Source organism: Chroicocephalus ridibundus, chromosome 1, assembly GCF_963924245.1.
Source record: "Chroicocephalus ridibundus chromosome 1, bChrRid1.1, whole genome shotgun sequence".
NCBI lineage: Eukaryota > Metazoa > Chordata > Aves > Charadriiformes > Laridae > Chroicocephalus > Chroicocephalus ridibundus.
Window position 1 is genome coordinate 171,356,767 of NC_086284.1, and position 24,347 is coordinate 171,381,113.

Genomic DNA, 24,347 nt, shown 5'->3' on the forward strand with positions numbered 1-24,347 from the left:
CAGCGCTCGGCAGCGGCAGGATAGCTGTGCCTGTGCCTCTTGGTTGCTTAGCAGACACAGGCTGAACCTGCAAGAGGTATTTAAGTCCCACTGAGCTCTTAATTAGGCACTTAAATATACTTGTGGATCTGGTCCATGGAGTAAAGGAAAGATCTATGCGATAATTAGGGGATTGGAACATCTCTCTTATGAAGAAAGGCTGAGGGACCTGGGTCTTTTCAGTCTGCAAAAAAGATGACTGAGGGGGGATCTTGTCAACGCTTATAAATACTTAAAGGGTGGGTGTCAGGAGGATGGGGCCAGGCTCTTTTCAGTGGTGCCCAGTGACAGGACAAGAGGGAATGGGCACAAACTTGAGCATAGGAAGTTCCATCTAAACAGGAGGAGGAACTTCTTTACTTTGAGGGTGGCAGAGCACTGGAGCAGGCTGCCCAGAGAGGTGGTGGAGTCTCCACCTCTGGAGACATTCAAAACCCGCCTGGATGCGTTTCTGTGCAACCTGCTCTAAGGTGACCCTGCTCTGGCAGGGGGGTTGGACTAGATGATCTCCAGAGGTCCCTTCCAACCCCTACACTTCTGTGATTCTGTGAGTGGAAGGAGGCAGGGAACATCCAGCAGTGGGGCTGGGGTCTGATCTCAGGGAAACATCTTCCATAGAGCGAGAAGCTCACCTCTCCTGGTGGCAAAGTCTCCTTGAGGTCTGGGCTACTGCTCCCCAGGAAGGGAAAGTCTTTCCACACTTTGTTACACCTGCAGAGCACCTTTCCACAACTACCTCACACGTGCCATGAATAAAAAGTAAAAACATCCTACTGACAGGAGGTGCTTGAGGCTGAGACCATGCCTGTGACGGGTGGTGTCTCTTTGACTGACTTGATTGCTCTGAAGCACCCGCATGCTATGATAAATGGTCTGCTGCAAGGACTTGCTGATATTAAGCAAGAATACTTCTAATTATGTCATTATGTTACCTTTCTGAGTATGGAGCTGAAGTCCATAGGACAGTCTGACTTGCTGACATGCTCCTTCACAGTTTCAAAAAAACTTTTCAGAAAACTGAGACTTATCTGAGCAAGGGGAAAAAAAGAAAGAAACTAACATCAGTGATCTTCTGAAGTTAAGTTTAAAACAACTTTATTTCCCATCCCTGGTCTCTTCAAAGTCTACAAGCCTAATGGGGTGCCTATACTTGTCTTCCCGCATTGCCAAAATTAGCTTCAGAATTACACCCAGAATGCTTTAACTAGTCGGAACCTAAACCAAATCTATACAAATACCCACCTACGTTGTGAAAATGCCATATGACAAAAACTTTGACACAAGGTTAGTTATTCCATTTAAACGTATTTTAGGGTAGCAGCTGTTTTTGATATGAATTGACATGAAAAATTACAATGGATGTATGATATCGACTGGAAAACACTGTGTATGGCAGAGCTGTGACAATTAAGGAAGTCTTCGTGGTCACTTGCAGAAGATACCATCTTTCACAGTTTGAATTTCTTGTTTCATGCTATTGAAGATGAGGGAAATTTATATAAAATGCTATTAAAAGTCACGTATTGCCTATAAGTTAACTTCTTGTGTTTGCACAGGAGTCAAGGGTGCCCACAGTGTCAGTCAGATGTGGGTGAAAGTCTGCTCCTAATCCCACACTTGCCTCCTAAAGGCATTATTTCAACAGATTCATGACCAGGCTCAGCTTTAGGCCAGATTTTAGGCCAGAAAGGAACATCATCTTCTGTGATACTGCTACAAACTGCTGTTGTAGCTGAACACCCTGCTTTGTTTGGTGTACTTTTAGGGGCAGGGTTACTTTTAGAATGATGCTTAGTCTTTCATTTTGACAAGGGTGCATTTTACACCTTTTACAGTGTGCATTTTTCAAAGATTCATCCTGCTGTCAAGAAGAAATGCGTGCTGTAAAATGCATGAAAAAAGTCATAAAAGGCATTGAGAGCAGCTATTTTCTCCTACATTTTGTCAGTATACAAGTGATATGCCTATACAAGTAGGCATAATAGGTGATCATTTATCATTCTTGTTAATAAGGACAACACAATTAGAAAACAAAATAGAAAATGTGTTAAAGATAATTGTCTCAAGACATGACCAGGCTCCAGGCAAGCTCCAAGCTTTTGCAATTGCTAAATGGCACACAGCAATATACCCACTCCTTTCTTTGAACAAGAACGAAGGAATCAGCAGCCACACATCAACTGAACTCTAGCAGCTGGCTGCATGTAGGGTCTCAGCCCACAACAAGCACAAGGTGAAACACATCAGCTAAAAAAATCTCTTTCCTTGTATCTCCAAACCTGCTCAGGTGGTCCCTCACAGCAGCTCACCTGGTGGGTGGTCAGTCACTGAGCAGAGGTGACTTGCTTGTGTGTTTGAGCTCTGGCCAATTGTCCCTACTCTGAAGAGTTTTCCTGCTTTTATTGTTTTGGCTAAGAAGAGAGATGTTAACTGTTAAGGCAAGGGAATTACAACAAGGGAAAGAACTTGAAGTAAGCAACTTCAGAAGTTCAGCGTACACAGCTGAAGAGCCCCTTCCAAAATTCACTTTGCTATTAAGGATGAGGTGTCCTGTAAAAGAGCTCTCAAGCTAAGAGAAACTTCTGGTTTGCTTCTAAAGTTGTGTAAAAGCTATTTTGGGAACCTCAGCTGGAGAGGGGTGATCATAATTTTATTTCACTTGCTCTACTGGACTGGCGTAATAGATAGCAAAGTCTTCATGCCCATCTGTTCGATAAAGAAAAATTGTTATTGTTATTGCAGTTATTTTGCCATTCTTACTGTTTTGCTGTCAGGATTCTGCAATCAGAATTTATCTTCACAAATCCTTTTAAAAGGATGCTGCTTACAAGAATTAGTCTCAAACCTGTGCTTACTTTAGAAACAACTGCCAAACGAGCTTTCCTCTGTGTTCAAATGCCTGTTTATCTTTTGCTGGATGCACATGAGAATAATTTGCACTTGTGAAATTTGACCCCCACTGATACACCAACTAGAAATGAAGGAAAGACTAATTATTTGAACTAAGTTGCAAATGTAATCATTGAATCTGAATAGATGCTTTATGGATGGTTTCTTGTCTCCTTTTATAGGGCTGTTTGGTTTCTGATCTCAGTTAAGACTTTTATTTTTTTTTTTACTCACCTTGTTTAACTCCTCCAAGTTTGCGAAAAGTCTCCACAAATCCACATCCAGGAGAAATTCATTACTTTGGAGGTATTTTAGAGTGTTCATAAATATCTTTAAAAACAGAACAAATCCATGTTATTTACTATTTGTGCCAATTCAAAATATATCTTTTTTTCTTCTTCTTCCTGAAAGTAGCATGTTTGCATTGTAATTCTCATGAAATGATAATTTGATTTGGGGAGGGCAGAAGACAACACTCGGAGAAATTTTTCCTGACTTGCCTGAAGGCTAAATATTGGGCTTTGTGTGAGGAGGAGGGTATGAGTGGTGTCTCTGCAGCTGCCACAGAAGCAGCTATGTCCCTGCTGTGGTCTCTAGCTGAACACGGGCAACTGAGCCCCATGCAGACCCATGTGAAGGAAATAATAACATCAGAGTCATAGTTACAGATTTCTATGACCTTTCTAAATGCTTTCCTTCTTACCCCATGCATCTGCTGCTATATAAGTTGTTTCAAGTTACTATGGGAAAAAAAATGCTGGAATAGCGTAAGTAGAGGGCTCATGAAGGCTTTTCGTCTCTTTGGATTGTTTTATTAACTTGTATTGAGTGAAAACTGCATGTGTATTTATTGGCTGTTTAAGTTTTTGTATTATTTAAGCCCTGACAGTGATGTTGGAGCTGTGTCGAATCTGACCTAAATCTGAAAAAGGCTTAAAAAATGTAGATAACCCAGTAGAATTTCTTGCATATGTGTGAAAAGCATTAGTGAAAAAACCCCTCACCCAGGTGCCAAGACTGAAGAGCTAGTGAGAGTGTTTGCTTAGCCTTGCGTAATTCTGCAGTTGCCACGAACAGTTGACCTGAGAGCTTAAAGGGGATTTACAGTGGTCTTGAAGTTCCCTGTGGAGATTCATTTAAATCAGTGGAATGTTTCTATACTGGGAAGTACTTACAGTAGCAGGTATCTGTAAAACTGGCTATCCAAATTCAATGGGTTCTTTCTTTGGCAGGAGAGTTTGGGAAGCTGGCACGGGCTGAATAGTTTATCATTCGTGGGTCACGCGGGGCTGGCTCAGGCTTGTCTGTGTGTTCCTACAACAGACTCACCAAGGGGCCTGCATGTCTCCTGTTACCTCATCTGCTCAAGCGTTCACCTGTTTTAACTCTCAGATCTCAAAACAAAGCGTATAGAAGGAAGGATGCTTCCATCCTGGCTTGGACCAAGGGTCCTGTCATCCCCTTTCCTCTCCCTTTCTGTTCTGCCGCACTGCGGAGGAGTTCAGCCCACTCCTCTATTTATTCCCTTTATTTTGCAGTAATACTTCTTGTATTGCCTGGGCTAACTTTTCAGCAACATGGAAAAAGCTTCACTGATCTTTTTCTTTTGACTAATAAGAAAACAGAAATCGTCTGTGCAGAATAAGAGAAAAACGATAAGACACTTAGGGAAGCTTCCATCCTTTTAGAGGGATACACTAACTTTTGAGCTGTGATGAACGTAAATAGTGCAGCTATTCTTGTAACTGTGTAATATTCCTGTCCATATTTCAAAGCTCTTAAAATTCACCATGATGGGGGCAATTTGGAGTTTTTGGGAGAGGAGTTGTCTCTTAGTTTGCTTGATTTCTTGTGGTATTAGAACTACAGGTCTGCTGAATTTTGACTTTTTTGTGCTCTAGTCGGAGTAGCCTAAACAGCTCTATATGAAGTTAAACAAAGAGCGTAACGTTACAGGCTAGCGGTAGAGAAATATCCTGTATAGTCAATTGGAGAGTGGCTTCAGTTCAGTGTTAGCGAGGGGAATAGAGAGAGAATAATTCAGCTGAAATTGCTGGAAGGATCTGCAATTAGATGGTGTTTGCAAAGCACTAGAAAGTGATGTCCAGAAGAAGAGATGCCATCAAGAAGATAAAAACCAAAGGGAACTGTGGAAACAGGATGAGCGGGCAAGGTGGGAGAAAAACCAAGTGCTTAAGTCATTCCCCCATAGACACCCAATGCGAGGTTACAGGTGGCTTTATGTCTGCCATGCTGACAGCAGGGCAAATAATGTTTCATTATTTTTGGGAAATGAAATCTGAAGTTACCGTCTTGAGAACCAGCAAATGATCCAGAAAGTAAGTGCATTCACTTGTGAAAAGTTCCCACACTGCTGCTTCTTTTTTCACTTCTAACTGGCTGTCGACATCTTTCTGCTCACTCTGTTGCGTCTTTATAAATTCGTGCCAAGATTTACTCTATTGATTGAAGAAGAAAGAAAACCACTGACTGTTGCATCAACTGCTTCAGACCTTATGAAAAGAATCTATGATCTCTTTGCCCATGTAAAGAGCCCGACTGCCAGTGTCAGTGATTCTTCTGAAAGCTTAAAGACTCCTTGAAAAAGATTAAAAAACCTGACATTTTCCTCCAAAATATTTATAATATAAACACATTGAATTTGCAAGTAACACAGTATGATAGTCTGTTTGTAGGTTGCTGTATCAAAAAATAGTGGGCAGCTTGCAAATGCTAAGGAATTTAGTCTGTTGTGCTGCTGCTGGAAAGCAGGGATGGATGATAGCTTCCTCTTTTCCAGATGGTAAAATCAAGGTACCAAAGGACTAGGTCTTCGTAGGTACTTGGATATTGTTTTGTTTAGTCCTAAGGTGGCCATTATTACCTTACTGACCTGCTCCAAAGTCAGATGTTCACATATAAGTTAGGCACTGATGGGAGTTCTCAACAACCGAGTCTATGGGGAACTGCACATAACAACCAGCGGTGAGATGCAAAAGGTTCGCTTTGGAGAGCAGATGGTGTCAGGTGTGGGTTAGCTGAATATCACCCCAGTAGCCCAAACTTGGTATTTCTACGGCTAGGGGGCCCCGGAGGCCAGGAGCCTTGTTTATCTGGCAGACAGTCTTTGGTGGGATTTCTTCAGCTGAACCTCGGTGTTGGCACTGACCTCTCTGTGGCCGCCTCTGAATACACCCTGAAGGCAGCAGGGGGGGCGACCCTGCCATGTTTGGCATCTCTGTGATGCTGCAATTTCTTTCCCCAGATCTGCAGGTGCTGCTGGGAGGGTTGTCTTGATCCTTTTTTTTTTTTTTTTTTTTTTCTGAAGATGGTACCTCCCTGATCTAGGGCAGTCTGGAAGCCTGGCAAAATCCAGGGTTTTACGAGGGCCGTTGCTAACCCTCTACAACACTCACAGTTTCCCCCTCACCCCTCCATTTCAAACAACAAAAATACACCTTATGCTTTATGCGTGAATTTTGCAGCGTTGCCTCATATCCAGATTAATGTAGAGAAAAATGGTAAATTGAAATGAACACAAAACTTTTATCCCCATCTTTGAGTGTCCTTCGTGCAGTATACTGTTTTGATACCTTAAAGCAGAAAAATTCATATGTGCTGCAGTCTATGATCTTAACGGTTGAAAGACAGTTTTCCAGATCAGATGCTTGCTTCTGTTTGTCTTTACCCTGTTGAATGACAAAAAAGCGCCCCTGATTCACACAATGCTTTAAAGACCATTAAGAAGTTTACCCAGCTCAGTAACCTTGCTCTCATCTGTAAGGAATTTGCCCTTAACTGAGTGATTTCCTTGTATTTCCAGGCTCTCCTACACAGAGATGAGGCAGTGATGGCAGGTTTATTTGTAGCTATGGGTGGGGTGTGTAGGTGGCTTAGGTGTGGATGTGTAAGATCTTATTTATGTAACGCAGAAGTCTTTGGCAGGGCAAATCATTGGTATGGCAACAATGGGCTGTCCTCGGAAGACAGAACAAATAAAATATGTTTCTTCCTTCATCACTGTAAAAAGTAGGGGACGACAAACTCAGAGTTGAAATCGTCCTCCTGCCATAGGTATACAAAGCTTGAGTGTTTGTTTGTTTATTTGTTTATGAATTTTTTTATTTGAGATACGTGTTGAAAAACCTCCTTTGGTCAGCTGCAGAGTAGAGTCTATAAAATGAGCTTTTAGAAAGCTTAAAGAGCAGGAGGAGTTTGTCTATGTGAGGGATCATGAAATAAAAACAATTGCTTTTTGGTTTGACTTTGTTTTTCAGGCCGACAGTGCCATGTAAAAAGTATAACCAGTATTTATGAACTCTAATTTAGTGCTCTGAGCATAGACTTATAAGGTGTTTGCCTAAGCTTTGTCCGCTCTCTGGAACAGTATACTCGTATTTCATGGATTTCTATTGTCTGAAATTTAGGCACTGATCTCAAGCCAGTTTTTAAATATGTGTTTGATTATAATATTAGAAGTCCAGAGTTTAAGCTCAACTCCTAATTTTGAAAGATTGAAATGGAGCAGAAACAATAATGTAATTATATATGCCCCCACACTTAACCAGTGCACCAGCAAATGAATCTTCATAGATTAAATTTTATGGTATTTAATAGTCTCAGAAATAATTTTTTGCTAGATATCAAATACATTTTATTGCAAATTTCAAATATTTTGCTGAATTTAAAATTTCTCAGTTTTAGGCTGTGCTCCTTCAGATGCTATAGAAATGCTATCAAATGAAGTGGGAACTCTTGTACACGAGTAATTGCATTGGATTCACTTGCACAAACACTTCTTTGATAGTTGAGATTTAGAAGATAAAATGCAAAAAATATTAGGAAGGGACTGTTCACAATTACATGTTTAGGGGTGCGAAGTTTTCAAGACACTTGTAAATGATTTTTTTGAATGATGAACAGTGCTCAGGAAGGAAATTTGGATACCATAGTAAGAGAAAATTCTCATAACTAGAAAAGACAAGGAAATATGTTAGACAAGGGAATTAACTGAAGTGTGTTGGTGTGTGTGCTTTTACTGGCAAGTGTGAGGGTGCCCGAGAGGACAGGAAAGGCCTCAGAAAGCATCTAAAAAGCTACTTTGATAGGTAAAGCCTAGATTCCTCTGTGTGAGTGGGAGTTAGGCAGATGCTCTAGAGCCCTAAGGCACTAAGGGCTAGGTTGGCAGGCAGAAAATGCAGGATACACTGTGGTCAAGGCAATGATGTGACTGACTTACCCACCTCGTGCTCTCTTAGCCCAGGGAGCTGCATTCGACAAGCTACCACCACTGAGGACCTTGAAGGAGAGCTCCTGCATTGCCCGCCCCGCTCTGCCCTCCTGGTGCCGAGGGCACCTCTCCTCTCACCACCCATGGGGACGGGGAGTGGCGGCACTGGCTGTGTTTTCATGTGCATCACGTGCAGCGGCACTGGTGGCTGCACTGGAGCCACCCTGCCTTCATTGCAGATTAATGTCCAAGCAGTCCCAGGGTGGGCTGAGAGTTCAACCTCCGAGTTCAGCTCACCCTGCTGGCTGCCTTTCTCCAAGGGCAGTAAAGCAAAGAAACTCTTTTTACCCAGATTAGTTGTGGGAGAAGGCAAGGTCAGTGCAAGGGAAAAAAACACGGTGAAATACTCACAACTCCTCTTTTGGCAAATGGCCACCTTGGCTTTTTGGACTCTAATGGGTAAAACAAATGTATTATCAGTAAAGAAACAAATAGCTAAAAATGAAACTGTTATTTATCTATTTTTTAAATTTTTTTTTTATTAATTTTTTTAATACGAAGGCTGATATACTATACTTGGCTCAGACATAATACTTGTGTTTAGGCAGTTTGTGCACCAGACTTAAAACACATTAAGCCTGTTGGGTTCCTCCCAGCAAGAATTATGTCTATCTGTGATGGGATCTTGGATGATGCTAAACACTCCCACTTGCTGCAGATGATCAGTATGTGATTGCCAATACCTTACATGGGAAAACACATCATACCTCAAGCCAATTCTTGAAGATAATCATTGTTTTGAAGCAAGAATTAGGGCATGTCTGCTCATTAGTAATATCTTGGAGCTATGCAGGTATTTAAAACTCCTGTGAATAAACAATCCTACAAACCCTAAGCCCCAGAGCTGTCATGGGGCTGGCGCAGCGGTGCAAGCTGTAACTCATGATCCTTAGTGAGGCACAGGGAAAGCTGGGGATCCAGATGTAGGAATGCACTGGTGAGAGGTGAGGAATGCCTGTGTTTGTTCAGCAAGAAATTGGAAAGAGTTTTCTACGTGTGGCACCTGTGTGGAATCACAGTTGAAACTTTCTCCTTTCAGATTTTGAAGGCCTTGGTCATTCTTTCTGGGGATGGCTGGCTTGTTTGTTTTCATGAAACTGCTGGTTGTGACCTTGACTCACTTATTTTTTGAGAAAATTTTGGTCTCTGGTCGCCAGCATCTTCTGGTCTCTGGCAATCGCACTACACACTATATTATTCTAGCGGGAGGTGTTCCTGCCCAGGACAGGGGGGTTAGGACTAGAGGATCTTTAAGGTTCCTTCCAACCCGAACCATTCTATGATTATATTCCACAATAGATACTTGTGGAAATTACTAGCAGGTCTACGTTTCAGCATTGGAAGGTCTTGTGAGCCACCTCTAGCCATGAGTTGGGTCTGCTACCCTTGTGATTAGAGCACTACTGGAAAAGGTGGCATGGGCCACTCTCTTCCCTGTGCTTAAAGCTGCGCAGGTAGGAATTTGTAACTCAGCTGTTTGCAGATGGAGACCCTGACCTGGGCCCTGGTTGCTCCTGGCCTGGGCTCTGGTTGCCTGTGGAGGAGGGAGGTGATCCGTGTCCAGCCCGCCTCATCTACCTCTTACATTTTGCATTCAGCAGTATAACGCAGGCAAAAATATAAAAAACAAACAAACAAAACCCAACCAAAAACGAGGGGATTTTTAAAATTAGCGATGCAGTTGCTTTGGTGTGGGGTAACAGGATCCCCCATGGAGGCTGTGCTGCCTCGCCTGTTGTCATCGCACCGATCCTCCCTCCCCATCCCACACACGCACATGCATGTTTTAGTCATGGCTTTTGCTGGGCTCAGCCGAGCAAACCCCACCCTGTGTCTGACCTGCGCTTAGCAGGAGGGCCGCGTGGGGCAGGTAGTCCATGGCACTGTCTGACACCAGGAGGTCTCCAGGGAACACCTCGAGTCCCGGCAGACTCACTACCAGGGAGCTACGCCTGCGCTCGGCCGATCTGTGAGATGCAACAACAACACACGTCATCTCTCTCCGCCCGTGGCTGCAGAGGAAACTTCTGAAGTGCTCCTTGCTGAGACAGGAGGAAATGAGCTAAAAAACCAAATCACAGCGGCTGTGCCATGATGTGTTAAAGGAACAATGAGCAGAAAATTTCAGTGATAGACAGCAAACTTAGAATTATCTTTCCAACTGCACATTGTTGCTGAGATCATGACCATGGCTTACTTCAGATAATAGGTACTTAAAGAATTTAAATATTGGAAATTCCTGGGTTCTTGTGAGATTAGGTGAAAAGCGGAGATTTCAGAACCTATGTTTTGGCACTGGAGTCCAAAGGAGCACTTAAATATCATGTCCTTAGCTGATATGCGGGTTGTCATTACTTTGTTACTGCTCTGTAGTAACTTGACAATGCTAGGTTAACAGTTGGACTTGATGGCCTTAAAGGTCTCTTCCAACCATAACGATTCTGTGATTCTGTACTTTCAACCTTCATATAACTCAGTTGATTTCAAGAAAAGACAGCATACTAGTGAAACACTTAAAATGTTGTGGGGGTTTTTTTTTTTTTAATATTTAACTTTTTGGCTAGTTTGAGCTATTTTCTTTCTAAATGTTTTTGGTGTTTCTCCTGCTAATTCAAATATTTTGTATTTTGGATATAATATGATTTAGTGGCCCTGCTGGTTGAAAACAAATGGCTCTTTCCAACTATTGTTGTTACTAACAGAGGGCATTGTCCAGGATGTAGATCCATCAAGTGAAGTGACACAGGCGTTCTGTATCCAACAGCATGTTTGTGCCAGCAGCTGCTTGCATTCAAATACAGAAATTACTGGTGCACATCAAAAACCTTTTTGGATTTTGCTAATAACTCACACCGATACCAATTAATTGTGTTAGTATGCCGTTGCAAAGTGACTGGTGTCTACAGCTGCTGTTGTGCTGTCTTTGATTGACTGATGCATGAAAACGGCATTAGAGTTCAAAGGGTCAGTAATTAAGTAGCTGAGGGAGGAGACGTGAAATGTGTGTACATATATAAAAATTCTCTTTCTCAGTCACCATTTATTGTGTATGGTATTTTTTTGTCGGTTAAGTGTAATTCTTACTGGTTTGGGTTTTCTTTTTGCCTAGGCAGATACCTTACGGTGAATATCTAGCCATTTGCCAACACCCGGCAGGTATATTTTTCCCTATAAGTGCGTGAACTCGACAACTTATCAACTGGCAGATGAGCTCTGAGGCAAAGAACTGGGATTTGATATGTATAACAGGACATGGAGATTATGCTTTTTGTTATGATCTGACAGTGGCATTGTTTGCAATTGCCTTAGCTAAACCAATCGAATTATATAGATGGAAGGAAAAACTTCTCCTAATAATAGTGTGGGCTGTAGGTTATCAGGAGAGCCAGGTCTGGGACTTTAACACTTTGAATATGGACATATTAGGGCTTGAAAATCACGTGTTGAGGAGTTTGCATTGTACAAGTTCTCCAAAAGCTTTTCTTCTTCTGTTAGCCCTAACTGAATGGGGAACGTAGGATCTGTTTATTTAACTTTAGGGATTTACAATGAAACTCTGAGGTTTCTCATGAAACTGAACCTAACACATGGCTTGAGAGCTTTTATGGATGGGGTCTGTTTCTTGGTTGTCTGCAAGCCCATACGAGCGCAGGGAGACCGCTTGCTGATGAGGTGCGCTGAGTGCTACCCCGTGCAAATTTTCAGCGTTGGTAACAATTGCATTAAGATGCTTTCTGAAACCTCCAGTGATTCCACGATGCAATCTCTTGGGCAGCCGGGTTATTATACAAGCCAGATGCTGCAATATAATACAAGGCAAATTCTTAAAGTTGTCACTCCTGCACTAGGAAATCCATGAGATTTATTTCAGGTTGGATTCACAGCAATATTTTGCCAATGTATTATTGATTTTTGAAGTATCTAGCCTACTTCAATTTTAGAATATATTTTGAAGTTGGAGGCCAGGGGCTTCTGAAGATTAGTAATGGGAAGCATAGTTTCATTGTAACTGAGTTAAATGGTGTTATTTCCCTAGATGAAAAAGGCTTTGAACTTTAGACACACACATGCCTAAACAAGCTCTTCACATAGGTCTGCAGCCCTGCGGTGTGTGGGAGCATGCCAAGGTCACGTGGATGCGTATCTACAATATACCTTTGCAATCTGACGTGCCTGGGCTGATTAATAACTTACATGCCTAAATTATGTACTCATGCTTCACAGATGAAGGGACAGGTATCTGTGATCACCTGGCCTGATGCCTGTAGATTTATTAGGTATATTAGATGTTTTAGTCGGTTTTACTGGAGGAATTAAACTACCAAAGTGCTGTGTAATTCAGTTTACCAGTTATGAGTCTGTATGCAATATTTTAGTGTCTTTCCATACCTAAAGACTCTGTAGCTTTGCCTTTTTCTTTAGTGTTTTTTTTTTTGTTTGTTTGTTTTGTTTTTTTTTTTACTAGGGGCAGAGGACTGAAGTGTTTGAGTGAAAGAAATTCTTGTACTTTAGGGATGAACTCAAGTACCTGAGGAGATATCATCTGCAAAAATTCCTTCTTTAAATCTTCTTGCTTTGTGAAATGAGATAATATCACAAGTTTACTTTACAAAGTTACGGAAAATTATTAAAGACACTGAAGCATGTAATTTATTTTTCTGTGGTCTGGAAAAATAAATATCCTGTCTATATAGTTTTTTCTAGGACATGGAGAGTTTCAGCTGATTGCTTTTTAGAGGTCTGTATCTTCATATGTCCATAATCTTAGCCTAACTAGCTGTCCCAGGGAACAGCCATCTATATAAATCACCTTACTTCAATAACAGATACGTTATTTAAAGGAATACCCACAAGATGAGAATAAAAGCAACTGAAGAGGTTACAAATGCCAGCATTATAGGGTGGTCACAGCGCTGAGATTGCTGCCAGGTGGTGACACTGTTACCCAGGCCACTCAGGGAGGGTATTTGGACTCCCCGATTCAAAGAGTTAGCATGACAATTTACAGGCATATGAGACATTAAAAGAGGAAGAGGAGCACTTCAAGACAGATGAGCCCAGCTCCCTTGAGTCATTGAAAATGGGCTGCCATGGCCGTTACTGAGAAGACTCTTCATTAGTGGTTGTCTTTAGGAAATAGCGTAATCCAGTTTTCCACCCAATCTCTGATATGCTGAAAGGTGCAAGGAGAAAATGAACTCAGAGTAAACTAAAGGTTTTGTTTTATCAATGTTTTCTTCCACTTCACTGTTGGCTTTAGCATCTCACCTTGTCTCCACCACACGCACCTCTCTCTGTGCTGCCCCTCTTATCCTTTTTGTTTATTTATTTTGGCTGATTATTTTTAATCAGTATCAGTTCAGCATGTTGCCATGCCGACAGGGGATGGACTGGCATTCCTGACTGAGGGCTGTGTGTGGGAAGGCTGTTTAAGATGAGCATTGCTGCTTTAAGAAAGACTTTTGAAAGTAAAGCCTGGGAGTGGGGAGAAGAGATGTTCATTAAAACTGAAGGATGGAGGTATGTGTTTACCCTGGATGATGTATGTCAGTCTTGGAGGAGGTTTGCCAACTGTTCCAATGTGCTTCTAGATGGAGAGAATAATCTGACATTTCAGCAGTTTTCTCTGGCTGTGATAAGAAGGGATTAGCTGTTAAGGAGTTAGACTAATGATTTGGATAAAGGAGGAGATGAATACAGCCCTTGCCTAGACCTTGGACCAAACTCAACTTGACAAAAAGTGTTTAAAGCAGAAACTGGTGATTCGTGTATTATATTTCTGCCCATTCTAATATTGGTCAAGACAAAAAATGGAAATCATAATATGTCATCCAAATATCCTTTTGTCAATCTTTCCTGCTGACGGCTATGGAACAAATCTCACGTTGTTTCTTGTATGATTTTAAAATGTGTCTGGATAGAAGTACAGAGCCAGTATCCTAGCTGGCATATAGTGGTTTTCTTCTGAAGCTGCCAGGTGCGTGGCACCAAGAGAAGGTGTTTACGTTAAACGTTCAGTGTTCTCCTGTTTAGCCATTTGCATTCAGTATTCTTCAAAGTCTCCCCTGAAGTTTGCTACAGATCACATAAATCTTCACCCTGTCAGTGAGATACGCTTATGTATTTCGGTTTTGAGTTGGATCAGATCAGACTCTTGCCATAATAGGTACAGATCACATGTTTTCACAACGAGACACAAAGATCTCTCCCTCCCCTCCACTCTCCGTTGTAAATTCAAAATGCCAAAGAGTGGGTTGAAAATCGCAACAGTTCAGAAAATCTAGGAAGCCTCTTCTACAGTGCACATGTGACTTCAGATGCACACACACATCTGTTCAGACGTGTCTGGGGAATTGCATTGTGTAAAGACTCCCAGACTGTATCAACCTGCTCCAGCCCACCCAGTCCCAAACATAAATGTACTTGAAACACAGACCTGTTTGTAAGCCGCAGGTTATAACAGAGCTTTTTACCTGAAAAATGAGTAAATATTGGGAAGAAGAGGAGATACAGGTCAACCAATGGTGTCTGCTGCCTTGATAAGTGAAACACGTTATGGCAGTCGCAGAAGCAGTGTATTGCTGTTTGTTGTGAGGCTACTTCTGTCTTTGCCAAGACTCGCTCACTAGTCTTGGTGCTTTTAATATACCTCACTCACCTGCATGCCCCACCTGAAATCTTCAAGGGGATCATGCAGTAAAGCGAGCACTGCCCCATCGGTGAGAGAGGGATGGTCATTAAGGGAGGTACTAGCTCCCACTTCCTTGTTGTCTGGGGAGAAAACAAACTTCAGTTCCCTTCTGTAAACATTTGAACATCTTCAGGAAACAAAAATGGCTGAACCAAACTCATTCCTAATCAAGCTTTTGCTTTCTGATAATCGCTTGTAAGAGCTTGATGCAATTCACTGCACAGATCAGGTACGCAGGTACGCAGCACCTTATTTTGCCTGCGCTAATTTACAAAATCCAAGTATTTGTCTCCGTTTGTAGGATTAGCAATCCCCCCACCCAGTAGCAGCCTCGGTCTGCTTTGCTCATGTAGGAGAACAATATTGAGCTGTTCTCCTAGCTTCTTTGCTCCCTTCTCCCTCCCACAAAGTTTTGAAGAATGTCGCTCAAGATTATGAGATGTTTTGCATTCTTCAAGCTGAAATTCGACGCCGCTAATCCAAACAGCCAGACCTTTTGGCAGTTAGTTCCTAGGGCAGAGCTCTCCTATGGTCCAGCTGAAATATTGCGTGAAATATAGCTAAACGTGTTGGGGAGAGGGCCGCCTTTGAAAGAAAATCTCATTGAATAAGTTTAGTTTAACAAGCTGGTGACAGGCATTTCACAAAGCAAATCTACAAATTGAAGTTGAGTTACACATACGTGCCTTGTTCTTCGATTTTGTCTTAGAGTGAAGAGGATTCATTAAAATTGTAGAGAAGTAAAACTTAGAATAACATAAAATAGATACATGCATACCTTTGTATAGGAAATCCAATGTTCTGAAAGAAAGTGAGATATTCTTGTTACTTGGTCAGAAAGCAAGCAAGCAATCTGATTTTGTGAAAAAAGTACTCATTTGTTAACAGAAATGTCCTACGTAGATTTAGGCATTGGCTAACTATTTTCACTGTTATGGAGAAAGGAGGAGAGCTCATGTGATATCCAGAATGTTTCCTATATTTGAAGTGTGTGTGGGGAGAATAGCTTTTGGTCTGTGGCCCAAAACTAACTGGTTAGTAAAGAGCTATACACCTATTTAACGCCATCCATGTTCAGTGACAGTGTAGGTCCTTTGAGTAAAGACAGAGCCAAGCATGTGCCTGAATTTAACTTCTTGTGCAAGAAATGCAAGGTCTTTGAGAGCAGATGTAGTAGCAGACCTGGGGTGAAGTTACTGGGGAGAGCTGCCAGGGAAGAACCCTACTAAAGGACCCTGGAAAGAAAATAATCTTCTAAAACCCAAACCAGGACTGGATAAATTACTTAGTCTTGTTCTTTCATAGCCCCGCAAACAGGTATACTGGACCACCAGGGTGAAAGGACAGAGGTGGGAAAGAGTGGCCATGTGCGGAAGCGGACTAGACCAAGCTGGTCACCAAGAGACAAGGCTGGAACTGTTGCCTTTTGCTGATATGGAAGGAAAAATCGCCCTTCCTGATGAGCATAGAAGTTGGTCTGTTGTATCAGAGGAATGTGGGCCAGGTTGTAGTTCAGGTTAAGAACTGTGGTTTTGTTTATGCACTGGGCCGTGACAGATTAACACTGAATATGCAAGACTGAAAAGGAGGTTGCATCATCCTATTCCTCTTACCTGGACACCCTCCTGTGGTGTAGGACTGGGGCGGGGGAGTCTCCTAGGCAGAGTAGCAGAGTTGGCTCTCCAAGACTTTTGGAGTGTCTCATTGGGACTGCCAGGATCTTTTTGGCTCAGCAGCTTTGATCTGGGGCCAGCAGACTTGGGATCTGCGATAGCTGTCTCAGACTTGGCTTTGGAAGACAGTAGTTTCGCATGGACACAAGAAGGCAATGACAACGAGGAAGTTGTAGTGCACCGAGGTGGACTCTTACAAACGTGGTGGAGACAGCTGGTGTATTCCTTTTGATTCCCCAGCTGAGCTGTGTCAGAGCAGTCCTGAAATGACAGTGCTTGTGAGGCGGAGGCCATCCTTAGACGCCTTAAAGTTGGAGAAGTGGAAATTCTGGCCAGAGCATGCCGGTCAAACTGGAAAGGTGCATGGTGGCTCCCGATGCACTCCTCTGTGGGAAGCTTCAGAAGTGAAGACTCTGTATAACCTCGTCTTCGAATGTAGTCCCCTGGAGGCATGGTGGTGTCCATACAAACTGATACTGCCTGCTTTTCACAGGAACTGAAGACATCTTCTGGACTGCTGCTGCCAGACAAAGCAACATTTTCTTTATAAAGATCAGCTTCCCTGTTCTGTAGTTCCACACTGACGCAGGTTTCTTTGACCAGGTCTGAAGAATAATCAGAGTTCGGTTGTTGCATTCTTTATTTGCAGCATGAAGATTTATAGGTCTGTGTAGCTAGGAAACATGATCAGAAAAGGTTCTTAAAAAATCACCATATGTATTTTTATACAGGAAAACATGCAAATAGAAAAATAATCTCAACAAAATAATGTAGATAGGTGCACTAGTACAGAAAAAATTCCCTGCGTTTTGAGTCCTGCTTTAAAGCACGTTGCAACAGTTTCAGGACCCAACTTCAGCATGTGGTTTAAGCAGCTGCTAATTTTGAGTGTGCAAGCAGTCTCAGCATCAGTCAGTAGAACTAATTAGGTGGTAAAGGATCTCTGCTCATCTGGTACTGCCGCCGCCTAATTTCCTGTTGCCACTCCCCCATCAATAAGTGAGATTGTGGCGCTGCTGTACATGGGATAAAAATGAAGTCACTAGCTCTCAGGACTCCTTGTTGCAAAATCGCTTATGTACAAATACTAATTACTCGCTGAATGCTTAAGCAAATACTATTTAACATTTATTTAAGGTGAGTCTAATCACTCTGGCTTTTCTTTTCAGCAGGAGAATTATTTTGTAGTAAACATCATGTATGCATTGTAATCAAATAATGAAGACAACGATTTATCAAAGTAACTTATCTGTTGATTTATCAGTAAATAATCTTATGCTCTGTGATTTATGAAGCTCTATTTTAAGGTCTTTTGATGACTAATCTCTCTAAAACCGGACTGACATTTCAGGTTATAACTGAAGATTATTAATTCCATCTCTTCAACCTCTTCTTTAATTCACCTTCTTTGTTTGCTAAGAGGAATCTTGAATCTGTTCATGATTGCTGGCTTCTTTTGGACACTTTTATTTATGAGAATGAGTTTATTCCAACATATGTTGACTTTTTTCTTGAGCTATTTAGTATCACACATTGAATATGATTTTTGTCTAATTATATAGTTGCATCAGATTGATTTATAAAGTGATTAGAAACAAATGATTTCATCAAGTTTTCTAGTTCAAAGTATTGTTTTTTACAAACTCTTCAGCTGTTAGGACAGTCATTCAGATGCTTACAGGAAGAAAAAGCATATCTTTATGATGGAAATGTCTTCTTTCACAAATGTAGTGAATAGCCACAAATATATTAGCATCTATTCATTCCTCCTTAATAGATAAGGGCTAATTAACACATATTCTTATTAAAATGGACAAACATTAAAAATCAAATTCGAGATATATCATGAATGACAGTAATGACAAATTATTACTATTTTCCACCTCAGAGCAAAGATATGATTGCATACCATTGCTCCGAGATTTGCTGTTATTGCTTTTCAATCTTTTAAGACTTTTATTTTGTGAAGTGCAATCACATCTAACTGATCATCGTTTGGCCAGGAATTCTCTTTGCTTTTTTATTTTTTAATTTTTTGTAATAATCACCTCTTCTCCATGCAGAATTTTGCAACTCGGCATGGAGCTTCCAGATATCCATGTGAACAGTGTTCTGTTGTAGAAGTAGAAAAGTTTAAAGACATTTTTTCATGGAAATCTTATATTAAAAATATGATTTATTATTTTTTGCTTTTAAGATTACCATGCCTTTCCTTTAACAAGTTGAAACTTACGAGTTTCTTTATGGGTACTTCTGGGTTACTTTTATGAATAGAATCTGTCAGCAGCAAAATATTTGTAAAGAAAAATACATTGTTAAAAAAAAAGTGCAGAAACATGTCACGCACATGCAGAAAAATTAGTATATATGATTAAACTTACCAAGGTAGCCAGATGAAGGTCTACCAGCTTCCAGTATGTCACATCCTTTTCATGTGCAATTAAGTAAAATTTTCAACAAGTGCTTGATTAACTGACACTAGGCTTAGCAGCAGCGTTTTCTCTTTTAAAGCCTCCTTACTGAATGCTGGTATAGGGAACTAGTGTTTCTTCTTGTAGGTTTGTTTCTAGGGGATTTGTTTATCAGGTCAGACGGAAGTGGCTTCAGGATCAATGCCCGTTTACAAAAGGTAACATGATACATACATTTTCTTAAACTTCATTCCTTCTATAATATTTTTTTTGTACTTTCCACATCGATAAAGTTTGGCAAGAGTGATCTGTCAAGTACATAATAAGTTGCAAGAGCAGACGAAATGCCTTCACCGCTTCAACAAACCGTTTGTTTTTTTTTTTTTCATGCCGCTTGTCTTGATTCATTCGGCTGGATCTAACTATGCGTTGTTCATCCTTCATGGAAGAATAGTAGTGATATATCCCTAGGTTACATTATTTACAATTAGATTTTAATTTTAGCAAGGGTGCTAACTATCTGAGTAATTCTGAACAGACAGATTTTTAGTATAGGACTATTTGAGAATTCATCCAAACATCGATAATACACTATTTTGTTGTGTTGCAGAACTGATTGGAAACCACCAAAATTGGTTTAGACATTCTTTGGTTGGGTGAATTGAAAGTGAAACTTCAGAAAAGATGGTTTATTTGGTAGATAACTGGTGAGGAAGCACTAACCTTCGCAAATGTTGAAATCTATCGTGCAATTAACAGAGGGCTGAGCAAACACTGTAGTGCAGAAATTTGCGCTATAACACTTTCATTTTCTGCAAAGTGTTTTTTTTTTGTTTTGTCTTTTTTTTGTTGTTGTTGTGTGTTGTTTTGTGTTTTTTTTTTTTTTCCAAAACTCATCTACAAACCAAAATATGATACCCCAAAACTGGTATGAGTAAGTGCCTTTGATTTTGCTTAGCATTGGATGTGACTGTGGATTGAGGGAGGATTCTTTCAAGAGAATGACAGAAGAAAACAAACTCAAAAACTTTATTTGCAAGACTGTGACATTATTGTTTTCAGTAATCATTGAGTTTGGTTTCTAAGAGAAAGGGATAAGTTTAAAAAAAAAGTGATCACCCTGTCTGATAGCTGACAGTACAAGTGTATTTGCTTTAAGTAGGGGTTTTAGGAATGTACGAGTTTTTGGTGTTTTTTTTTGACTCTTTATGCTGCTCTCAAGGTGATATTAGGATCAGATGAAGTGGAACAGACCTTTCTGCCTGATAAAATATGCAAAAGTCTGGAGATTTTAGAGTGTTCAAAGCTATCCATCCTTTCCAAGTGCACAGTAGATACCTAGGTGCACTGCAGCTGGGCAAGTTGGGTTGGTGAGGCTCTCCGGGAAGAAGTAAAGAGGTGCATTCTTCTGTGGGAAGGGGACAGACAGTCAGCAAGTGAAGCCATAGCTTTCCTTGGGGTGGGTGGAGGGGAACCACCTCTGTGGCGGGGAGAGCTGAGAGCTGTGCCCTCTGCTCCTGGCACTCTACATTTTTATGTAGTGCATAAGCAGGCTCTTCTGCTTAATTGAAATCTTCTGGATGTGCTTTAAACCTGCTACTATGATTTTACCTCCACAACTTCTTATATGAAAGTATCAAGGTGCCTCTTTGCAAGCACCAGTCCCCAGATTAGTACGGGGTCGACCAGACCAGACCTTACTGCTGCTCTTCAGCTAGTGGATGCCTCATCCTAAATCTAAATCTACCCCCAACTTTTGAATGTCTGAACATTCAAATACTGCTATTCTGTTTGCCTATGTGCCATTCAGAGGGTGACAGAGATGGCTGGGCTAGAAAGAAGGCTGTTGTACATCTCTTGGATACCAATACCCATACTTGGGCCTTGATAGCGGCCATGTGGGATCATTTTTGAAAGAGAAAGTTGGGTAAATATTAGTAAAAGAAAGAAGTTGAAGTGCTAGCCTGAGATCAGGGCTGCTGAGAACTGCCCTCTGACATGTCATGCTGGGACTGGTTTAGGTGGCTTTGGGCATAGCTAGGCAGAAACTTTGTTTTAAGGCCATTTTGATCAATTGGTTCTGACCAAGACTTTTTTTTGGTTCATTTGGTTGGTTTTTTTGTGTGTGTTGTGTGGTTTTTTTTTTTTTTTTAATTCTGGCTGAGACTTATACTTAGTGTGATCAGTATATTTACGTTAACCCGGTAGCAATTATATAAAAAGTTATTTTATTTTCTTCTCATTTGCTGGTGCCATAAATTGAAAACTACCTCTGATTTCCTTTGCCCAGAATTAAAAGCATTCTTAAAAGTTCAAGCATTTCTCTGGCTTAACTTGGGGGGCTATTTTTGGATGAAGGTGAAATCATAGTTGCCCTCATTTTGCCCAGAATTCACTTGCACTGCCTGACTTGTCTTTTACTCCTAATTGTAATAAAGCAAGTACCCCTCTCACCTGGGACTATGTATGTGTACTTAACTGGATCCTACCACCACCTCTTCCCAAGTTACATAAAATACTACATTTCCAAACGAGTATCATCCTAGCTCCAGCTATAAACTGAATCCTAGACAAACCTTTGCCAAGCATTAATCCATGAACGGTAACTTTCATCCTCAGAAGCAAACGTAGCCAAGTCATTTAACGGACTAAGCTCCAGTTACCTTGCATGTGCTTTCTAAAAAAAAAATAATTGCATTAGATGAATGGCTTCTTCTGGTCTAAATCCTAACATTCATGCTGAAATCTCAGCTTTCTCTCAGCTAACTTTAAAATACACCTCTGATCTGAAGCTAAAGTTAATCATTTATCTTTTATGCATCTTTTCCTGGTAGTCTCCTTTAAACGTAGCCAGTGACACAGCTCATTGGCCTTTGCTGACATGGGCTGTAATGCTGCCATCAGCCTTAGCCACGGTCTTTTAAAGAGCTGCTGGGTTTGCCAAGTGACCCCTCCCAGGGTTAATGCCAAGTGAGACCTGTGCCCCCTTATGGATCAAGACGATACTTCAGGTCAATGATCTCCTAACTTTGAATGTTACCATGTCTATCCTAAGCGTTTTCTCCAGCCCTGGTTGTTCCAGAAATACACACAGCCAGATGTTCCTCACCGGCCTCTTCAGTCACCTTCTGAGCTCGCATATTAATCATGCTACTAAGCCTCTGTATGCTGAACCTTACACTTCATGTTGCCTCAGCAATGTAGACCAATGGCTGCTCCAGCCAGCCCTCTCCCCTTTTCACCCCGCAAGTCACTTCTTAATGTAGGAGATCCACAAATTCTGACTGTACAACTCCTTATCCTCTCATTTAGTTTAGCTTTAGCATTAGGGTAGCCTCATTTGTTTGCCAGAGGACTAACTATAGCCAGGTGAACCAAACCCATTTTCAGCTTTGCTGCCTTGCCTCTTAAGAGCTAAGCAATTCTTATAGCTTATAGTTTTCTACCTTACCTAACCCAAAACTCAGGCTGAGCTGTAGCCTTGAGGTTCGCCTTTCTAAAGAGGTCTCTAGAGCCCAAGTGAAGCTCAGCCTTAGGGCAGAGAAATGAATGAGTGCAGCATTGTCTAGAAGTGCCTCACAGCTCTGTCATGGGTCTCCTTCTAGCTGTAACACACCTAGCTGGCCTTTTGGCTACTGACAGTCTCTTTAAGGTGGAAGGTACAGAAATAAAATCATGTGGCCCAGGATTATGTACCTCCAGCGATGTCCCTGCAGGCCCTTCGGAAATATGTAGGTTATCAGAGCTGACTGGAAAAGTCCTCAACTTTCTTTCTGTGTTTTCAAGCATCATTTGTGTTGAATTTGTTCTTTTTTATGTTTCCCTGAGGTGTCTCTCTTGTTCTGTATCAGGTCATGTGTCAGATGCAGCTTGTCTCCTGCTGCTGACAAGTGTAGAAGGTCTCTCACAATATTGGCAAAGACAAACAACATCTCATTTGTACCTGGCTGGCTAGGGGCCTGGATTGCATCCGGGTCATGGGATAGGCTCATACATGGATCTGTGTTCTGTTTTCCATGTACCAGAAAATGTCAGGTTGCTGATTATCTGTTACCTCTTGAAAGGTCTCTGTGCGTCAGCCAAAGGGGTCTTATATTACAATCATAGAATGGTTTGGGTTGGAAGGGACCTTAAAGATCATCTAGTTCCAAACCCCCTGCCATGGGCAGGGACACCTCCCACTAGACCAAAGCTCAAAGGCCCATCCAGCCTGGCCTTGAACACTTTTAGGGAAGTTTGCCCTCAAAATCTTGCATGTTCTTTACATTGAGGTAAAAAGCTTTCTCTGCTCCACTCTTCTTCCTCCAGTCCTCCATTGATAGAACTGTTTGGAAATGGGCTTTACTGTGTCCTGTTTCAAATAACCTCCAGAATTTTGTGCATCCTGAACATACTCATCTAGGTATTATGCTCTCTGAGCACTCCTCCCAGGTTAGTCCCTCAAATAGGTGCTTGCTTCTGAGTTCATATGACATGTTTACAGCTGCTTGACAGCCTTTCCAAAATAAGAGAAGCAAATGGCATGTCTTCATAGTCCTGATAATAGCCCTGTGGGATCTGTGGCAGCTTTGCAGTATGACCTGGCCTTAAAAAATCAGGCTGTGTGTCCTACCTCATCTGCTGCACTCTTCTAGGAACAAACCAAGCGCAGTGGGTTACCATACTGGGGTGTGGTGTGAGATTATGGGTTTTCAGCTGGAATGCAAGTCAGTGCCGAGAGCTGCAGGGCAAGCCAGGTAAGAGTTGGTCCTAAGGTCAGATAGTCTGCTCCGTGTGTATGTGGGGGCATCCTAATGAGGCCTTAAAGCTTCAGAACACGCTTGGAGTCTTATCTCTTGCTCTACCAGTGAGACTACTCTAGGAGCATTTCTGTGGTGAGAAAGTTGGCAGGTGTGGTCTCAGCATGGATGCTTTTCACAAGACAGGGTAGAGGTAGCCACACCAATTAAAAGAAACTTGGCAAAAAGAACTCATTCCTGCTGTCCAAATCAAAACATCTGAGATCCTGCTTTCCACATACTTTGCTCTGAACAGCTCTTAACAGGCCCAGAGCACAGACGCGATTGACATCAGCTGCAGCTGTAAGTGTTCAGCTCCCTTGGTAATCAGACCTCAGGTCTCAAGTCAAGTACCCAGAGAATAAAGAGCGTGCACTTAGTGTCCTTTGTGTAAAGTTCCGTTTAAATGGCTTGGGCAGCACCGCAAAAGAACTATGCAGTAGACGAAGAGATAAAATATATTTTTCTGGGGAAATATTCACATGAGAACGCCTGTTTCTTTTCCTGTGAATGCCAGCCTCAGTCACCTCGTGCTTCTCAGCTTTTGGACAAATGAAGAGCAGTGGTCCAAAGACA

General features: G+C 41.6%; 1 protein-coding gene across 1 annotated transcript in view; it reads right to left on the bottom strand.

Annotated features, from left to right (window-relative positions):
- Positions 1–17,218, bottom strand: part of PLEKHG7 (pleckstrin homology and RhoGEF domain containing G7) — a 34,686-nt gene extending 17,468 nt beyond the window's left edge. Inside the window, exons 1-8 of the mRNA XM_063325721.1 lie at positions 16,523–17,218; positions 15,688–15,710; positions 10,058–10,185; positions 8,570–8,610; positions 6,522–6,617; positions 5,238–5,387; positions 3,163–3,258; positions 972–1,067 (exon numbers count right to left, since the gene is read on the bottom strand). Coding sequence (XP_063181791.1) covers positions 972–1,067; positions 3,163–3,258; positions 5,238–5,387; positions 6,522–6,617; positions 8,570–8,610; positions 10,058–10,185; positions 15,688–15,710; positions 16,523–17,218 — 1,326 coding nt within the window. The remainder of the gene's footprint in view (positions 1–971; positions 1,068–3,162; positions 3,259–5,237; positions 5,388–6,521; positions 6,618–8,569; positions 8,611–10,057; positions 10,186–15,687; positions 15,711–16,522) is intronic.
- Between the last annotated feature and the right edge of the window lie 7,129 nt (positions 17,219–24,347).